At 49.2% G+C, this 20,313-nt stretch overlaps 1 protein-coding gene across 1 annotated transcript; it reads left to right on the forward strand.

Moving 5' to 3' along the window:
• The first annotated feature begins 4,130 nt into the window (after positions 1 to 4,130).
• On the forward strand, positions 4,131 to 8,136 carry LOC144509032 (G-protein coupled receptor 146-like). The gene has a single exon (XM_078237293.1). The coding sequence runs from the start codon at positions 5,569 to 5,571 to the stop codon at positions 6,607 to 6,609; it is 1,041 nt and encodes a 346-aa protein (XP_078093419.1). The 5' UTR covers positions 4,131 to 5,568; the 3' UTR covers positions 6,610 to 8,136.
• The last annotated feature ends 12,177 nt before the right edge of the window (positions 8,137 to 20,313 follow it).

Genomic DNA, 20,313 nt, shown 5'->3' on the forward strand with positions numbered 1-20,313 from the left:
CAAAACATTGTATTCTTCAGCGCTGAAATCTTTCACTTTGATATAAACATTCTCGCTCTTCCTGGAAAAGAATTAAAACTTACAAAGTAGTGCCTGGCTTGATGTTTGATTTCATTGTGAAAAGAAGCTTCTTCCCGGGACCCTTTGTGTGAGGAAGGCACCATTTACTGTTCTCGGAACACCATCTGTGATCTGGTTTCAGAATCGCTGGGCCCTTTGGGTTGCGGTGCACTTGGAACAAGATCAAAATGGAGAGAGCTTCCTTTGTCCGGGAGCATGTGAATGGGCCGGCAGCTCAGAGACCTTCACTGATGGAGGATGTGAGCAGAAATCTAAAATGTGCCATCAAAAGATTCAAGGCTTTGGAACAACATCTCCGGTGCCAACAAGGGAAAAAAAAAATAACAGTAGCTGTTCCCTTGCAATTCATCGACTCTTCAAGGCACTTATATAAGTAGTTGGTCGATTCATTCTTTTATCCTTCTGGCTCCAGCGGGTCAACGTGGTTGAGGGGGAGAATCGTCCCCTGAAAGCAATTCCGAATCCGCATACTCCTGGACAGAGAGGCTTTCCAAGAGGGGGTGTGTGCTCACAGTCAAAGTGAGAGTTTGGCCATTCATTGTCAATGTACACCAGGTCCTCTTGGGTTAGACATCAGACTAAATCCGGAATCCAATCTCACGCCCTCAGAGCTGCTACAGTCTGTGTTAGATACAACTATCTGTATTTAACCCTTTACATAGAAACATAGAGGATAGGAGCAGGAGGAGGCTATTCGGCCCTTCGAGCCTGCTCCGCCATTCATCACGATCCTGGCTGATCGTCCAACTCAATAGCCTAATCCTGCTTTCTCCCCATAACCTTTGAACCTTTAACAGAGTAAAATTTCCCCAAGGTGTTTCACAGGGGTGTAAATCAGACACACTTTGACACTGAGCTACTTAAGGGTGGCACGGTGGCACAGTGGTTAGCACTGCTGCCTCACCGTGCCAGGGACCCAGGTTCGATTCCGGCCTCAGGTGACTGTCTGTGCGGAGTTTGCACATTCTTCCTGTGTCTGCGTGGGTTTCCTCCGGGTGCTCCAGTTTCCTCCCACAGTCCAAAGATGTGCAGGTTAGGTGGATTGGCCGTGCTAAATTACCTCTTAGTGTCCAAAAGACCATAAGATATAGGAGCAGAATTAGGCCATTTGGCCCATCGAGTCTGCTCCACTATTCAATCATGGCTGATAGGTTTCTCAAACCCATTTTCCCCATAACCTTTGATTCCCTTAGCAATCAAGAACCTATCTATCTCTGTCTTAAAGACACTCAATGACCCGGCCTCCTCTGTGGCAATGAATTCCACAGATTCACCACCCTCTGGCTGAAGAAATTCCTCCTCATCTCGTTTCTAAAGGGTCGTCACTTTAAGGACATAAGAAATAGGAGCAGGAGTAGGCCATCTAGCCCCTCGAGCCTGCCCCGCCATTCAATAAGATCATGGTTGATCTGATAGTGGTTTAGTTCCACTTACCCGCCCGCTCCCCATAACCCTTAATTCCCTTAGTGATCAGAAATCTATCTACCTGTGACTTAAACATATTTAACGAGGTAGCCTCCACTGCTTCAATGGGCAGAGAATTCCAGAGATTCACTACCCTCTGAGAGAAGAAGTTCCTCCTCAACTCTGTTCTAAACTGACTCCCCCTTATTTTGAGGCTGTGCCCTCTAGTTCTTGTTTCCTTTCTAAGTGGAAAGAATCTCTCTGCCTCTACCCTGTCTCGCCCCTTCATTATCTTATATGTCTCTATAAGATCTCCCCTCAGCCTTCTAAACTCCAACGAGTACAGGCCCAATCTACTCAATCTCTCCTCATAAACTAACCCCCTCATCTCCGGTATCAACCTGGTGAAGCTTCTCTGCACTCCCTCCAAGGCCAATACATCCTTCTGCAAATAAGGGGACCAAAATTGCACACAGTACTCTGAGGCTGTGCCCTCGGATCCGAGTCTCTCTGACTAATGGAAACATCTTCCCCACGTCCACTCTATCCAGGCCTTTCAGTATTCTGGAGGTTTCAATGAGATCCCCCCCTCATCCTGCTAAACTCCATCAGGTACAGACCCAGAGTCCTCATATGACAGGCTTTTCATTTCCAAGATCATTTTCATGAACCTCCTCTGGACCCTCTCCAAGGCCGACACATCCTTCCTTAGATATGGGGCCCAAAATTGTTCGCAATATTCTAAATGTGGTCTCACCAGAGCCTCTTAGTGTTCACCACCAGAGCCTGATAAACCTTACAAGGATGTGTAAATTAGGTGGGTTGGCCAAGCTAAATTGCCCCTTAGTGTCCAAAGATCTGCAGATTAGGTGGATTGGCCATGCTAAATTGCCCCTTAGCATCCAAAGATGTGCAGGTTAGGTGGATTGGCCATGCTAAATTGCCCCTTAGTGTCCAAAGATGTGCAGGTTAGGTGGATTAGCCATGGTAAATTGCCCCTTAGTGTCCAAAGATGTGCAGGTTAGGTGGATTGGCCATGCTAAATTGCCCCTTAGTGTCCAAAGATGTGCAGGTTTGGTGGATTGGCCATGCTAAATTGCCCCTTAGTGTCCAAAGATGTGCAGGTTAGGTGGATTAGCCATGGTAAATTGCCCCTTAGTGTCCAAAGATGTGCAGGTTAGGTGGATTGGCCATGCTAAATTGCCCCTTAGTGTCCAAAGATGTGCAGGTTAGGTGGATTGGCCATGCTAAATTGCCCCTTAGTGTCCAAAGATGTGCAGGTTAGGTGGATTAGCCATGGTAAATTGCCCCTTGATGTCCAAAGATGTGCAGGTTAGGTGGATTAGCCATGGTAAATTGCCCCTTGATGTCCAAAGATGTGCAGATTAGGTGGATTGGCCATGCTAAATTGTCCCTTAGCATCCAAAGATGTGTAGGTTAGGTGGATTGGCCATGTTAAATTGCCCCTTAGTGTCCAAAGATGTGCAGGTTAAGTGGATTGGCCATGCTAAATTGCCCCTTAGCATGCAAAGATGTGTAGGTTAGGTGGATTGGCCATGGAGTGGGTGGAACAGGGTCGAGAGGGGCTGAATGGCCAGCTCTGGTCCCCATATTCCCATAATCATCCACCCCTGTCCTGGCTACATCTCTTCTCTGGGGTTTATTTTCTATCCCTGACTGTGAAAGTGTTAAAGTCGATGATGCTGATGTTCTAATCTCCCAAATTAATGTTTGTTTTCAATGTGCCTGGTGTGTGAGACTGCTCCAAAGGAACAGGAAGAGATGACACCAATCGCTGTAATGATCAAGTCCTTCTCCGTGTAGAACATTGGCCTCAGGAGATGCTGCGGAACTGTGTATCTTACTTCCAGCCGTCATTCCTGTGCTGTGCGTCATTCACATCCCCCTCTGGGTTTGCACATGTGGGGGATACAGACACACGGTCACTTAGGGTGTGTCAGCAGCAATGAGTGTGAGTTTCGTCTGTGGCGATGGGCACTCGTGCTGTCAACACTCCAGTCATAAGATTGTAAGAATGTGGCAGTAACAAAACATTATAAAGTTTATTTATTAGTGTCACAAGGCTTACATTAACACTGCAATGAAGTTACTGTGAAAATCCCCTAGTCTCCACACTCCGGCGCCTGTTCGGGTACACACTGAGGGAGAATTTAGCACCCTAACCAGCATGTCTTTCGGACTGTGGGAGGAAACCCACGCAGACACGGGGAGAACGTGCAGACTCTGCACAGACAGTGACCCAAGCCAGGAATCGAACCCGGCTCCCTGGCGCTGTGAGGCAGCAGTGCTAACCACTGTGCCATTTGGCCCACAGGCCTGAATGTTATGACGTGCCAAGTGCTCATCCAGGTACTTGTTTAAGAATGTCATAGAGTCATAGAGGTTTGCAGCATGGAAACAGGCCCTTCGGTCCATGCCGCCCTTTTTTTTAAAACCCTAAGCTAGTCCCAATTGCCCACATTTGGCCCATATGTGAGGCAACCCGCCTCCACCACCCTCCCAGGCAGCGCATTCCAGACCCTCACCACCCTCCGGATAAAAAAACTTTTCCTCACATCCCCCCTAAACCCCCTGCCCCTCATCTTGAACCTATGTCCCCTCGTGACTGACCCTCCAACTAAGGGGAACAGCTGCTCCTTATCCACTCTGTCCGTGTCCCTCATAATCTTGTACACCTCGATCAGGTCGCCCCTCAGTCTTCTCTGCTCCAGAGAAAACAACCCAAGCCTATCCAGCCTCTCTTCATAACTGAAACGCTCCATCCCAGGCAGCATCCTGGTGAATCCCCTCTGCACCCTCTCCAGGGCAACCACATCCTTCCTATAATGTGGCGACCAGAACTGCACCCAGTGCTCCAGCTGTGGCCTCACCAAACTCCAACTCCTCGTGTCATGCTGTTTATTGGATACCTGCTCGTCGAATTATTCCTGGAAATGTTTGAAGAATTCAACTCTGGTGAATTTGGGGGGGGAGATGGATGAGGGAGACAGGAATAGATGGATGTACCAATGAGGTTGGATTTAGCAGAGTGGATGGAGGCATAAATGCTAGCACGGGCCAGTTGGGCTGAATGGCCTGTTTATGTGCCGTGTTTTGTTAATTGATGCAGGTTGTCCGAGGGGAGAGTGGCTGTATTAGTTGAGGAGGGATAATCAAGGACTAGTATCTCTGGACCACTTTGATTTGATTTATTATTAACACATGCATTAACATACAGTGGAAAGTATTGTTTCTTGCGTGCTATACGGAAAAAGCATACCATTCATAGAGAAGGAAAGGAGAGAGTGCGGAATGTAGTGTTACAGTCATTTTAAAAAAATTCATTTGTGGGACATGGGCGTCGCTGGCTGGGCCAGCATTTATTGCCCATCCCAAGTTGCCTGAGGGCAGTTGAGAGTCAACCACATTGCTGTGGCTCTGGAGTCACATGTAGACCAGACCGGGTAAGGACGGCAGATTTCCTTCCCTAAAGGACATTGGCGAACCAGCTGGGTTTTTCTGACAATTGACAATGGTTTCATGGTCATCGGTAGATTCTTAATTCCAGATTTATGGTCATAGTCATTCCAGTCATTGTTAAGGTGTAGAGAAAGATCAACTTAATGCGAGGTAGGTCCATTCAAAAGTCTGACGGCAGCAGGGAAGAAGCTGTTCTTGAGTCGGTTGGTACGTGACCTCAGACTTTTGTATCTTTTTCGCGATGGAAGAAGGCGGAAGAGAGAATGTCCGGGGTGGCGTGGGGCCCTTGGTTATACTTTTCCGAGGCAGTGGGAAGTTAGACGGAGTCAATGGATTGGAGGCTGGTTTGACGGAAAAAGGGGGAAGAGAGTATGTCCTTTGCATTACATCTCTAAAGTAACTTAGTGATGAGAGGTCAAAGCCATAAGTTCAGCAAATGACGGCTCTAACACATTTTTCAATCTTATTTACAGACGTCAACATAAAGATGGCAGCCGATTTCCACACTCTTTTCTTCAACAATATCGACATCTCCTAATGATGAAGTTCCGAATCTTACCTCGCTGACAATTCCGGACTCTCTCGGCCCAGAACCTCGTTGCGATGTGGAGCTGCATCCAAGGGAACTTTGGGCCTAACAGTACATTCTGCAGCGACGATCTTTGCCACAACATAAGCCTGACCCTGTCCATCGCGTCGACGGTCTACCTCATTGTTTGCTTCCCATTGGGCCTCATCTTCAACGCTTTGGTCCTTCTGGTGAACCTCTGTCACAAGTCGTCCATCAACATGCCCGATGTCTACTTCACCAATATGGCACTGGCTGGCTTGATCCTTAACCTGGTGGCTTTTCTACAGCTACTGGGCCCCGACCACCTCCTCTGGCCAGTGTGGACCTTTGGCCGAGAGCTCTGCATGGCTTCCTTCATCTTGTTCAACATGGCCGCCCTGGTGAGCATCTACTCCGCCACGTTGCTCTGCCTGGACTGCTTCATTGAACAAGCTCTGCCGCACACCTACATGTCGAGCGTCTACAACACGAGGCACGTCTGCAGCTTTGTCTGGGGTGGCGCCGCCCTGGCCAGCTTCTCCTCCCTCCTCTTTTACGTCTGCAGCAAGATCTCCGAGGAACTCAGCGACTGTTCGAAGCTCCAGACCAAGGAGCTGGGCGACGCCATCATGTTCTTCACCGGCCTGGTGGTCCCCAGCGCGGGGGTGGGCTACGCCCTCCGGCTACTCCTCTGCCCCCGCAAGAGCCACCCCTTTCACCTCGCAGAGTCCTCCAGGCTGGACCCGTCTGTCCAGCGCCTCCTCCTGGCCACGGTCCTGGTGCAGTTCACCCTCTGGCTGCCCTACTATTTGACCCTCTTGGTGAGCACTGCCCATTTTGTCACCAGGGCCAGGGACGAGACGTGGTTCGCCAACCTGCTTCACTTCCTGAGGGGGGGCTGCGAACTGCTTGCTTACCTGAGCACTTGCGCGGTGCCCGTGATCTACAGATGCCTCCAGGAAACCTTCGACGCCAGGCTGAGGCGGGTCCTTCAGGACATGCGGTGCGGACTAAAGTGGTGCCTGTGCAACCAACGCCAGGCCCGCTTGCAACACGTTGCCACGGTTTCAAGGGCAGAACTGCCCCTGGAATGAAAGCTCCAGCCTGCCCGTGGACGGCGTCAATGTTCCTGCCCGATAATTTACACTCAAAGGGCGGCATGGCAACAGAGTGGTTAGCACGGCTGCCTCACAGCCCCGGGGACCCAGGTTCGATTCCCGGCTTGGGTCACTGTCTGTGCGGAGTCTGCACGTTCTCCCCGTGTCGGCGTGGGTTTCCTCCGGGTGCTCCGGTTTCCTCCCACAGTTCCGAAGAACAAAGAAAATTACAGCACAGGAACAGGCCCTTCGCCCTCCAAGCCTGCACCGACCATGCTGCCCGACTTAACTAAAACCCCCTACCCTTCCGGGGACCATATCCCTCTATTCCCATCCTATTCATGATTTTTTTGTAAAGACGCCCCTTAAAAGTCACTATCGTGCTAGTTAGGGTACATTGGCTGTGCTAAATTCTCCCTCAGTGTACCCGAACGGGCGCCGGAGTGTGGCGACTAGGGGATTTTCACAGTAACTTCATTGCCGTGTTAATGTAAGCCGACTTGTGACATTAAACTTTAAACTCCCACTCCAATTCAACATACAGTCACAAATGGCTGAATCAAATTCTCCAGAATTTCTGCTCTGCACAGTATCTATAATTAAACCAACAACTGCAGAGAGAACGTGCCTTTATATACACCAGCTCAGGATTCCCAAAGCGCTTCCCAGCGTATGAAGTATTTAAGCATACAGTCCTTGTCAGTTCTTGTAGGGAACCGTGGCAATCCATGTGCAGCTTTAGGATAGCTGACCAGTTTGATGACATTCTGGTCGACATTGGGTGAGGATTGGTTGGACATTGGGCTTCCAAGGCTAAAGAACTCCCTCACTCTTCTCTTTAATAAACATCGTGTTGTTGTATATCCACTTCAACAGGTAGGTGGGTGGGTGGAGGGGCGGGGGGGGGGGGGGGTGTTGAACTTGGGAACAGGAGGAGGATATTTCCCCCCTGAACCTGTTTCAGTATCCAATCCGATCCTGGCTGAATTAACGATCTGTCTGCCTTGGTTCTGGAGCCCTCAATCATTCAAGCTCAGGTTTTGAAATTTCCAATTGACACCCAGCCTCTGTGGGGGAAGAGTGTTCCAGATTTCCTTGTGTGAAGAAATGCTTCCTGACGTCAACCCTGAACGGTCTTCCTGGAATATTAAGATCATGTCCCCTTATTCTGGCGCCCCACTGGGAGAAATAGTTCCTCTTCCTACGATTCTAATCATCTTAAACACCTCGATACGGAGTGAGGGAGGTGGTGGCCCAGTGGTATTATTGCTAGATTGTTAATCCAGAAATTTTTATTTATTCATTCATGGGACATGGGCGTCGCTGGCTGGGTCAGCATTTATTGCCCATCCCTAGTTGCCCTTGGAGGGCAGTTGAGAGTCAACCACATTGCTGTGGCTCTGGAGTCACATGTAGGCCAGACCGGGTAAGGACGGCAGATTTCCTTCACTGAAGGACATCAGTGAACCAGATCGGTTTTTCCGACAATCGGCAATGGTTTCATGGTCATCAGTAGATTCTTAATTCCAGATATTTTTTATTGAATTCAAATTCCACCATCTGCCGTGGCGGGATTCGAACCTGGGTCCCCAAAACGTTAACTGAGTTTCTGGATTAATAGTCTAGCGATAATACCACTAGGCCATCGCCTCCCCAATTTCCTCCAGAAACTCAGCTAATATTCTGGGGACCCGGGTTCGAATCCCACCACGGCAGATGGCGGAATTTGAATTCAATAAAAAATATCTGGAATTAAGAATCTACTGATGACCATGAAACCATGGTCAATTGTCAGAAAAACCCATCTTGTTCACTAATGTCCCTTTAGAGAGAGAAATCTGCCGTCCTTACCCGGTCTGGCCTACATGTGACTCCAGAGCCACAGCAATGTGGTTGACTCTCAACTACCCACGGTTAACTAGGGATGGGTAATAAATGCTGGCCCAGCCAGCCTCTGTCCCATGAATAATAAAAAAATGACTCTTTAATCTGCAAGTCAAGGCTGATCTTGTGAACTGTATTCATAGTTATTTGATTTTAATACTGGAAAGGCAACACTTCCTACATTGGTGCTGTGGTTCCGCACTCAAGTGTCAGAATTACGCTAAGTTTGAGTCCCCAGCACTGGCATTGCCTGGAATCCATCGCCACCACATTCTTTATCGGGTTTCAGAGGCTAAAGTATATAATCTGATCTAAACTGGTACCTTTGCTGTCCCCCCGTGCCTGGATCTATTGACTCAGGTTTAATTCCAAAATCAGAAGACTCATCGCCAGTTCGTCTCTGATAGAAGAATTCTAAAGCTGCACAGTAAAAGGGTTGACGCAATACTGTTAAGGTGCCAAGTTACCTCAGACTGTAGTCACCTCGCTTCTCTGATTGGGATCTCTGCCATGGACTGGAGCAAAGCTCTGGGCTGACACTCCAGCAAAACATGAGGCTGGGTGCTGCATGCTCAGGACACCTCTGGCTGCTGGACGTAAAAGTGGTTCCACAATTCATAGAGCAAGGAATTCATAGTGTGGAATCCCTACAGTGCAGAGCTGGCCTATTCAGCCCACCAAGCCTGCACCAACAACAATCCCACACAGGCCCTATCCCACGTGACCCCACCTATTTACTCTGTTCGTCCCCCTAACACGGGGCAATTTAGCATGGCCAATCCCCCCAACCTGCACATCTTTGGACACTAAGGGGCAATTTAGCACGGCCAATCCACCTAACCTGCACATCTTTGGGACACTGAGGGGCAATTTAGCATGGCCAATCCACCTAACCTGCACACCTTTGGAGTGTGGGAGGAAACTGGGGCACCCGGAGGAAACCCACGCAGACACGGGGAGAACGTGCAGACTCCACACAGACAGTGACCCAAGCCGGGAATCGAACCCGGGTCCCTGGCACTGTGAGACGGCAGTGCTAACCACTGTGCCACCGTGCTGCCATCCCGGTATTCTGGCCAACATTCCCGTTTTAGCCAACAGCAGTAGAACAGATTATTTAGTCATCCGTTGTTGGTCGGACGTTGGTTCTTTACAATGAGGATATGGCGGGATGTCTGAGCTCTGGCAGGGGAGGAGCAGGTTTGTATCGGGAAGCTACGCACAGCTTGAGTTATATTGCAAACTCTCTGATTCATAGAACATAGAACAGTACAGCACAGAACAGGCCCTTTGGCCCATGATGTTGTAGAACATAGAACATTACAGCGCAGAACAGGCCCTTCGGCCCACGATGTTGCACCGACCAGTTAAAAAAAAAACTGTGCCGAGCTTTATCTGAAACCAAGATCAAGCTATCCCACTCCCTATTGGATTCCTAGGGTAAGTTTCCCCAGAAGGAGAGATTGACAGACTGGGTCCAGAATGAGATCTGATTCAAATATAAAATTCTGAGCAGGTTTGGGAGGGTAATTACTGAGTGGGCTGGTCCCCCCCCCCCCCCCCCCCCCCCCCGCCCGGGGAATCCTTAATTAAAGCAGTGACCATTCAGCCAAAATACTTGCATTTCTATAGCACCTTTCACAAGGCACTTTACAGTGATAAAGTACTTCTGCACTATGGTCACTGTTGTGATGTAGGCAACGCGGCAGACAATATGCACACAGCACGATCCCACAAACAGATAACAACCCAGATCATCTGTTTTAGGGTAGCTGGTTGAAGGGTGAATATTGGATTGGGCACCAGGGGATAACACCCCTATTCTTCTGCAAAGTAATGCCGTGGGACCTTTCTCGACACCCGAGGGGGGTCTTGGTTTAATGTTCAAAAGACAATGGGGCAGTGTTGCACTCCCTCTTTGCTGCACCGGGGGGTGTGACTTTACACGGTCACCGATAACACAGCGAGGGAAAGGGCAGGAAAGAACCCTAATGAAATAATTTTTAAATAGCCCTAATAGTGAGGCCACAGCTGGAGTACTGTGTGCAGTTCTGGTCGCCACATTATAGGAAGGATGTGATTGCACTGGAGGGAGTGCAGAGGAGATTCACCAGGATGCTGCCTGGGATGGAACGTTTAAGTTATGAAGAGAGGTTGGATAGACTTGGGTTGTTTTCATTGGAGCAGAGAAGACTGAGGGGCGACCTGATTGAGGTGTACAAGGTTATGAGGGATGGACAGGATGGATAAGGAGCAGCTGTTCCCCTTAGTTGAAGGGTCAGTCACGAGGGGACATAGGTTCAAGGTGCATGGCAGGAGGTTTAGGGGGGATGTGAAGAGTTATGGGGATAGGGCCTGGGTGGGATTGTGGTGGGTGCAGACTGGATGGGCTGAATGGCCTCCTTCTGCACTGTAGGGATTGTATGATTCTATCTCAGTCTTCAATTGGCGCCCGTTTATTCTGTGCCCTCTGCTCCCAGAGTCTCCTTTTTACCCAGAGGGTCTGGAATGCGCTGCCTGGGAGGGTGGTGGAGGCGGGTTGCCTCACATCCTTTAAAAAGTACCTGGATGAGCACTTGGCACGCCATAACATTCAGGACTCTGGGCCAAGTGCTGGTGAATGGGATTAGTTGGGAGTTCAGGTGTTTCACATGTGTTGGTGGAGACTCGATGGCCTGAAGGGCCTCTTCTGTGCTGTACGATTCGATTCTATGAATACCTCTCACTTGCTTAATGAAACAAAACTGCTGACTGTTGCTTCCACTTAGCACGTAACAGATAACCATCAAAGCTCTTCACAAACTGTGCGCAAATGCTTCAAGACAATATAATCTGTCATTCCAGTTGTATAATCCTCCAGCTTCTTCGGATAACAATGGACAATTTTCTCAAAACAAATGTATAGCTTGATGTGCAGTATCAATAAATATATATTTAACTTTTACAGATTTATCTCGCTGACCAATACTTGCTCAGGTGAAGTTTAAATGTGTGTTGAATAGTTCTATCAGAAATACAAGACCATAAGAAATAGGAGAACGAGTAGGCCATTCGGCCCCTCAAGCCTGCTCCGCCATTCCATTCCTCACATCCATTTTCCTGCCCTTTCCCCGAAGCCCTTGATTCCCTTACTGATCAAAAATCTATCTCAGCCTTAAATATACACAAGGACTCTGCCCCCTCACAGCTCTCTCTGTGGCAAAGAGTTCCAAAGACCCTCAACCCTCTGACAGAACAAAGAACAAAGAACAATACAGCACAGGAACAGGCCCTTCGGCCCTCCAAGCCCGCGCCGCTCCCCGGTCCAGGATTGAATCCTGAATCCAGGATCCCCGCCCAATTTTCCAGCCTATCTACATACCAATATCCTATCCACCGAGCTGTCCCTCACAGCTACGATGCTTTGTTCATTACAACCTATTAACTCACCCCCACCCCCCCATTCCAGACCATGTGATCTCCAGGGAGAGGCGAAAACCCAGAGTGAAAAACCCCAGGGCCAATATGGGGAAAAAAAGAACTTCCTCCTTATCTGGCACGGTGGCACTGTGGTTAGTATTGCTGCCTCACAGTGCCAGAGACCCGGGTTCAATTCCCGGCCTCGGGTCACTGTCTGTGTGGAGTTTACACGTTCTCCCCGTGTCTGCATGGGTTTCCTCCGGGTGCTCTGAATTCCACCCACAGTCCAAAGATGTGTGGGTTAGGTGGATTGGCTATGCTAACTCCTCCCTTAGTGGCCAAAGATGTGTGGGTTAGTGGATTGGCTATGCTAAATTGCCCCTTGGTGTCCAAAGATGTGCGGGTTAGTGGATTGGCTATGCTAAATTGCCCCTTGGTGTCAGGGGGACCAGCTAGGGTAAATGTATAGGGATAGGGCCTGGGTGGGATTGTGGTTGGTGCAGACTCGATGGGCCGAATGGCCTCCTTCTGCAGTGTAGGGATTCTATCGCAGTCTTAAATTGGCGCCCCTTTATTCTGAGACAGTGGCCTCAGGTCCCAGACTCTCCCATGAGAGGAAACAACCTCTCAGCGATTCTGATAACTGCTCGAGTGTCTGCATTTTTCCAGTAGGGTGTTCGGTAATCCTTTCATAAACTCTCCCAGTACAGGCCATTCGGCCCATCGTGTTGCCTGTTTGAAAGAGCTACCCTATTAACCCCTTTCCTCTCGCTCTTTTTCCTTAACTCTGTAGATTATTTTTTTTCTTTTTTTTGGGTTCTTTTCCAACTCATTTTTGAAAGTTACTTTTGAATTTGCTTCCACTGCCCTTGCAGGCAGCACAAACCTGATCACAATTCACTGCTCACAATCTCTGCCTTTCACTTTGCGGGATGGCGCGGTGGCACAGTGGTTAGCACTGCTGCCTCACAGCGCCAAGGACCCGGGTTTGATTCCCGGCTCGGGTCACTGTCTGTGTGGAGTTTGCACATTCTCCCCGTGTCTGCGTGGGTTTCCTCCGGGTGCTCCGGTTTCCTCCCACAGTTGGGAAGACATCCTAGTTAGGGTGTTTCGGCTATGCTAAATTCTCCCTCAGTGTACCCGAACAGGTGCCGGAGTGTGGCGACGAGGGGATTTTCACAGTAACTTCATTGCAGTGTTAATATCAGTTTAATTGTGACACGAATAAACTTTAAATTTTCTGCTCCGGCTGCCAATTATCTTAAATCTGTGTCCCCCTGGTTACTGACCCTTCCGCCATTGGACACAGTTCCTCTTTATTTACACTATCAAAAACCTCCTGCCTCACTGCGTCTGGTACCCAGATTTGATTCCAGCCTTCGGTCACTGTCTATGTGGAGTCTGCACATTCTCCCCGTGTCTGCGTGGGTTTCCTCCGGGTGCTCCGGTTTCCTCCCACACTCCAAAGATGTGCAGGTTAGGTGGATTAGCCATGGGAAATGCACGGGGTTATGGGGATAGGGTGGGGGTTTGTCCTGGGGAAGATGTTCTGATATTGAGTGGGAGTAGCGGGCGGCATGGTAGCACAGTGGTTAGCACTGCTGCTTTACAGCTCCATGGGACCTGGGTTCGATTGCCGGCTTGGATCACTGTCTGTGTGGAGTTTGCTCATTCTCCTCGCGTCTGCGTGGGTTTCCTCCGGGTGCTCCGGTTTCCTCCCACAGTCCAAAGATGTGCGGGTTAGGTTGATTGGCTATGCTAAAATAAAATTGCCCTTAGTGTCGTGGGATGTGTAGGTTAGAGAGATTAGTGGGTGGATATGGGGGTAGGGCCTGGGTGGGATTGTGGTCGGTGAAGACTCGATGGGCCAAATGGCCTCCTTCTGTAATGTTGGAATTCGAAGATAATTTTGAACATCTCCAGCAAGTCTCCTCCTCTGACGAAGGGTCAGTTAGACTCGAAACGTGGGCTCTATTCTCTCTCCACAGATGCTGTCAGACCTGCTGAGATATTCCAGCATTTTTTGTTTCAGATTCCAGCACCTGCAGGATTTTGCTTTTACCTTCTCTTGGCTTTCTGCTGTACAGTTTTAAGTTCATTTATTAGTGTCACAAGTAGGCTTACATTAACGTTGCACTGAAGTTACTGTGAAAATCCCCTAGTCTGGCGCCTGTTCGGGTAACACCGAGTGAGAATTTAGCACGGCCAATGCACCCTAACCAGCATGTCTTTCAGACTGTGGGAGGAAACCGGAGCACCCGGAGGAAACCCACGCAGACACGGGGAGAATGTGCAGACTCCACACAGACAGTGACCCAAGCCGGGAATTGAACCCGGGTCCCTGGCGCTGTGAGGCAGCAGCGCTAACCACTGTGCCACCGTAATGGTGCTACAGAAATGAAATTTTTTTCCTCGGAAGAAAGGCCACTTGGGAAAGTTAGCAAGAGCAATGGATCCCCATTTCAGCAGAGGCCAGCGCTGTGTTTGGTGGGATGGGGGGACGGTGTTGGGCTGAACTAGTAAACAAGAATTTAACATAAATCAGAGCTAGAAGTCGTCACAGGCCCACATCCCCACCCTATCCTGTAACTCCATGCAATCCACCTAACCTGCACATCATTGGACACTAAGGAGTGATTTAGCATGGCCAATTCACCTAACCTGCACATCTTTGGACTGTGGGAGGAAACCAGAGCACCCTGAGGAAACCCACGCAGACACGGGGAGAACGTGCAGACTCCGCACAGACAGTGACCCAAGCCGGGAATCGAACTTGGGCCCCATGCGCTGTGAGGCAGCAGCACTGACCACCTAACAATTCCAGCTCCTGCCGAGGAATACCTGGACTCATTTGGAAAGAAAGTCTACATTTTTTCATTTTTTGTGCAGGGTTTGGGGGTGGGGGGGAGGGAAAGAGAAGGAATCAAGTTAAATGACCATTAAGAGGTGACTTAATAGAGGCATATAAGATGATCAGAGGATTAGATAGGGTGGACAGTGAGAGCCTTTTTCCTCGGATGGTGATGGCTAGCACGAGGGGAAATAGCTTTAAATTGAGGGGTGAGAGATATAGGACAGATGTCAGACGTAGGTTCTTTACTCAGAGAGTAGTAAGGACGTGGAATACCCTGCCTGCAATAGTAGTGGACTTGCCCACATTAAGGGCATTTAAATAATCATTGGATAAACATACGGATGATATTGGAATAGTGTAGGTTAGATGGGCTTTAGATTGGTTTCACTGGTCAGCGCAACATCGAGGGCCGAAGGGCCTGTACTGCGTTGTAATGTTCTATGTGTGTGTCCACAGCAATGCCTGGCATTCCGTAGTTAGAATGGGTGCGGGAATGACCAATATTGTTCCACTGTTAACCTGCCATAAGGCAGCTTTAAGTGCAAGAAACCATCGCTCAGAGCTCGAGGGACTGGGATAGTGCTGAGAAAGCCGAGACACTCTGCTTCCTGTGGCTCTGAAGTAATTGAAATTAATTGTTTGTTTCCAAATTTCACGCTAGCCTTCTTCGCAAAATGTAAACCATTCCCAAACACACTCAAGTGCGAGGGCGCAACATTTTCCCAAATGTCAGCGGGTTCCTGTCACAAGATCAACAAGAGTGCAAAGCGGCTGGTACGCTGGGGGCAGGGGGGGGAAAGGCACTCAGATAGCCCCGCAGGCAAATGACAGCTCAGCCACTGTCTCTGAACTCCTCTTACAATGCAACACTCTCAAGCTTGAGAGGATGAATTCAGGTCATAGTTGGTTAATGAGAGATCCTGTGTCTGCTTCGCCCTGCTTGCTTCAAAGAACAAAGAAAATTACAGCACAGGAACAGGCCCTTCGGCCCTCCGAGCCTGCACCGACCATGCTGCCCGACTCAACTAAAACCCCCTACCCTTCCAGGGACCATATCCCTCTATTCCCATCCTATTCATGTATTTGTCCAGACGCCCCTTAAAACTCACTTAAGTCTATGCAAAGACTTCATCTATTCAAAGATTTCATTTTAAGATATTTCTGCCTGGACTTATGCTAGACTGTAGGGGGTTAACTAACACTGCTAACTTGACTACATTTTAAAACTCGGAAGGCATGCTGGGTTAGCTAAACATTGACTGCATTCTTAAAGGGTACACAATTCGGGCAAAACAAGCTTTTCATAATAGCGGCTGTAGGGACTGTTTCTGCAGACAGGGACAGCATGCGGAAAACACTTCCGGTAACATGGGGCGGCACGGTGGCACAGTGGTTAGCACTGCTGCCTCCCAACTCCAAGGACCTGGGTTCAATTCCAGCCTTGGGTCAGTGTGTGTGTGCGCGTGTGTGTGTGTGGAGTTTGCACGTTATCCCCGTGTCTGCATGGGTTTCCTCCGGGTGCTCCGGTTTCCTCCCACAGTCCAAAGATGTGTGGGTTAGGTTGATTGATGTGGAGATGCCGGTATTGGACTGGGGTGGGCATAGTAAGAAGTCTCACAACACCGGGTTAAAGTCCAACAGGTTTATTTGGTAGCACGAGCTTTCGGAACGCTGCCCCTTCATCAGCGCTCCGAAAGCTTGTGGCTCGTGCTACCAAATAAACCTGTTGGACTTTAACCTGGTGTGGTGAGACTTCTTACTTAGGTTGATTGGCCATGATAAATTACCCTCGTGTCAAGGGGATCAGCAGGGGTAAATATGAGGGGTTGTGGTTGATGCAGACTGGATGGGCACAGTCACCAGTGGTGGAGCAATGGAAATGGGAGTACAGTTGGAGGGATGCTGAGATTTCAATGTGTTGCTGTGCTTCAGAGATGGGGGGGGGGGGGAGATGAGGCCTCCGAGGGACTTAGCAACAGGAGGGAAAGTGTTTCATTTGATCTTTGGGACGACTCCTATCACTGACTCCAGCTCCATTTCGGCAATGAGGTCAATACAATTCATTGCTTCCTTCAATCTGTCTTCCATCAAGTAGTCAAAAATCCAAACTTGTCTTTCTCTGGTCTTCAATCTTTATGGTATCCCACAGTATGAAATCTAATCATAGAGTCACCGCCATCATAGCACAGGAGGCGGCCATTTAGTCCTTACTGGCGGCGGCACGGTGGCACAGTGGTTAGCACTGCCGCCTCACAGCGACAGGGACGCGGGTTCGATTCCCGGCTTGAGTCACTGTGTGTGTGGAATTTGCACATTCTCCCCATGTCTGCGTGGGTTTCCTCCGGGTGCTCCGGTTTCCTCCCACAGTCCAAAGACGTGCGGGTTAGGTGGATTGGCCATGGTAAATTCTCCCTCAGTGTACCCGAACAGGCACCGGAGTGTGGCGACTAGGGGATTTTCACAGTAACTTCATTGCAGTGTTAATGTAAGCCTACTTGCGACTAATAAACTTTACTTTTCTCTATCTTCTGCTAAAAATAAAACGCTTTCAGCGTGTATAAAAAAAAACAAGTTTAAAATTCAAGTTTATTTATCAGTGTCACAAGTAAGGCTTACATTAACACTGCAATGAAGTTGCTGTAAAAATTCTCAAGTTGCCACACTCTGGGTACGCCCAAGGGGCAATTTAGCACGGCCAACGCACCCTAACCAGCACATCTTTGGACTGTGGGAGGAAACCGGAGCACCCGGAGGAAACCCACGCAGACAAGGGGAGAATGTGCAGACTCCGCACAGACAGCGACCCGAGGCTGGAATTGAACCCGGGTCCCTGGTGCTGCAAGGCAGCAGTGCTAACCCACTGTGCCACCCAAACTTGCATAGCTCCATCACTTTAAGGTATACTGCAGCCTTTCCAAGGTTGGAAAGGTTTTGTGATTGCAGCGTGACTGTCACTTGGAACAATTCTAAACCAGGAGCACCCTCTAGTGCACAATTCCCATTCTACAGCTTCATCAGACAATATCAGGAATGGTTCATTTGACTGCCCCCCCCCCCTCCCCTCCCCTTAGATCTTTTGGTTGCTCCCTCTCTTTTTTCCAGGTAGTTCTCTCACTATTTTCCTCAAGATTCCAATGCCTGGCCACAGCAACATTTGGAGCGGATATGAAAGATGTCACAAAGCCAGTTTGACCGCTAAGTTGCGTCGGTACCAGAGTAGAATGGTGTATAACAGGGGAAATAGTTCAATGATTACAGTCAGTTCTATAGTCATGATGTGGGGATGCCGGCGTTGGACTGGGGTGGGCACAGTAACAAGTCTCACGACACCAGGTTAGAGTCCGACAGGTTTATTTGGTCGCACGAGCTTTCGGAGCGCTGCTCCTTCATCTCACCTGATGAAGGAGCGGCGCTCCGAAAACTTGAGATACCAAATAAACCTGTTGGACTTTAACCTGGTGTTGAGAGACTTCTTACTGTGCCATTTCTATAGCATCTTTTGTGACATCCGGACACACACTGCTGCAGCTTTATAGGACCCTGGTTAGACCCCACTTGGAGTACTGCGCGCAGTTCTGGTCACCTCATTACAGGAAAGATGTTGAAGCCATTGAAAGGGTGCAGAGGAGATTTACAAGGATGTTGCCTGGATTGGGGGGCATGCCTTATGAGGATAGGTTGAGGGAGCTTGGTCTCTTCTCCCTGGAGAGACGAAGGATGAGAGGTGACCTGATAGAGGTTTACAAGATGTTGAGAGGTCTGGATAGGGTAGACTCCCAGAGGCTATTTCCAAGGGCTGAAATGGTTGCTACGAGAGGACACAGGTTTAAGGTGCTGGGGGGTAGGTACAGAGGAGATGTCAGGGGTAAGTTTTTCACTCAGAGGGTGGTGGGTGAGTGGAATCGGCTGACGTCGGTGGTGGTGGAGGCACACTCGTTGGGGTCTTTTAAGAGACTTCTGGATGAGTACATGGGATTTAATGGGATTGAGGGCTATAGATAGGCCTAGAGGTGGGGATGTGATCGGCGCAACTTGTGGGCCGAAGGGCCTGTTTGTGCTGTGGCTATGTTCTATGTTCTAACACCCGCCCTCTCCCCCAAAACACTTTACAGTCAATAATAGTCACCATTGTAATGTAAGAAATGTGGCAGCCAATTTACACACAGCAAGTTCCCATAAACAGCAATGCGATTATTCATACAGTGCAGGAGGCCATTTGGCCCATCGAGTCTGCACTGACAACAATCCCACCCAGGCCCTATCCCTGTAACCCCACATATTTACCCCACTAATCCCTCTAACCTACGCATCCCGGGACACTAAGGAGCAATTTAGCCTGGTCAATGCACTTAACCCGCACATCTTTGGAGTGTGGGAGGAAACCGGAGCACTCGGAGGAAACCCACACAGACACAGGGAGAATGCACTGTGCAAACTCCACACAGTGACCCGAGTCGGGAATCGAACCAGGGTCTCTGGCACTGTGAGGCAGCAGTGCTAACCACTGTGCCACCATACCACCCTCATGACCAGATAATGTTTGCAGGACAGCACAGTGGCATCGTGGTTAGCACTTCTGCCTCACAGCGCCAGGGACCCGGGTTCGATTCCCGGCTTGGGTCACTGTCTATGTAGAGTTGGCAAATTCTCCCCGTGTCTGCGTGGGTTTCTGCCGGGTGCTCCGGTTTCCTCCCACAGTCCAAAGCTATGCAGGTTAGGTCGATTGGCTATGCTAAATTGACCCTAGTATCAGGGGGATTAGCAGGGTAAATATGTGGGGTTACAGGAATAGGGCCTGGGTGGGATTGTGGTCGGTGCAGACTTGATGGGCCGAATGGCCTCCTTTTGCAAAGTCAGGATTCTATGATTTAAAGATATTGTTTGAGGGATATATTTAGCTGGGGACACTGCCATGGAGCTGCGGGATCTTTTATGTATTTACTAGTCAAGTCAGACTTGGTTTGACGTCACGTTTGAAAGATGACACCTCTGGCACTGTAGCACTCCCTCAGAAGGTCACACCAGAAACCGGTATTACATTTATACAGTATATATTTATGAGAATGTATTCAGTTTCGGTGCAGACTCAATGGGCCAAATGGCCTCCTTTTGCGCTGTAGGGATTCTATGATTCTGTTGAATGTTGCACAAAATACACTCAGTGAAATGTTTATGTAGAAGATATTGTTTGGGGTCTGGTGGGAAGGGTGGGGTGGGGGGGGGGGGGGGGGTGAGATGCCAAAGTGGTGTCAAGCTTTGCAATTCAGGAAGCATCAAAGGGCTTCTCTAACAATTACCCCCTTTTTTAAAAAAAACATGTCTACGTCCCAGCTGTCAGTACTCGGTTAATGTATGACATTTAGAACTACGAACAATGGTCTTATCTTCTACATAAACATTTCACTGAGTGTATTTTGTGCAACATTCAACAGAATCATAGAATCCCTACAGTGCAGAAGGAGGCCATTTGGCCCATCGAGTCTGCACCGACCACAATCCCACCCAGGCCCTATCCCCGTAACGCCACATATTTACCCTGCTAATCCCCCTGACGCTAAGGGACA

This window comes from Mustelus asterias, chromosome 21, assembly GCF_964213995.1.
Source record: "Mustelus asterias chromosome 21, sMusAst1.hap1.1, whole genome shotgun sequence".
Taxonomy (NCBI): Eukaryota; Metazoa; Chordata; class Chondrichthyes; order Carcharhiniformes; family Triakidae; genus Mustelus; species Mustelus asterias.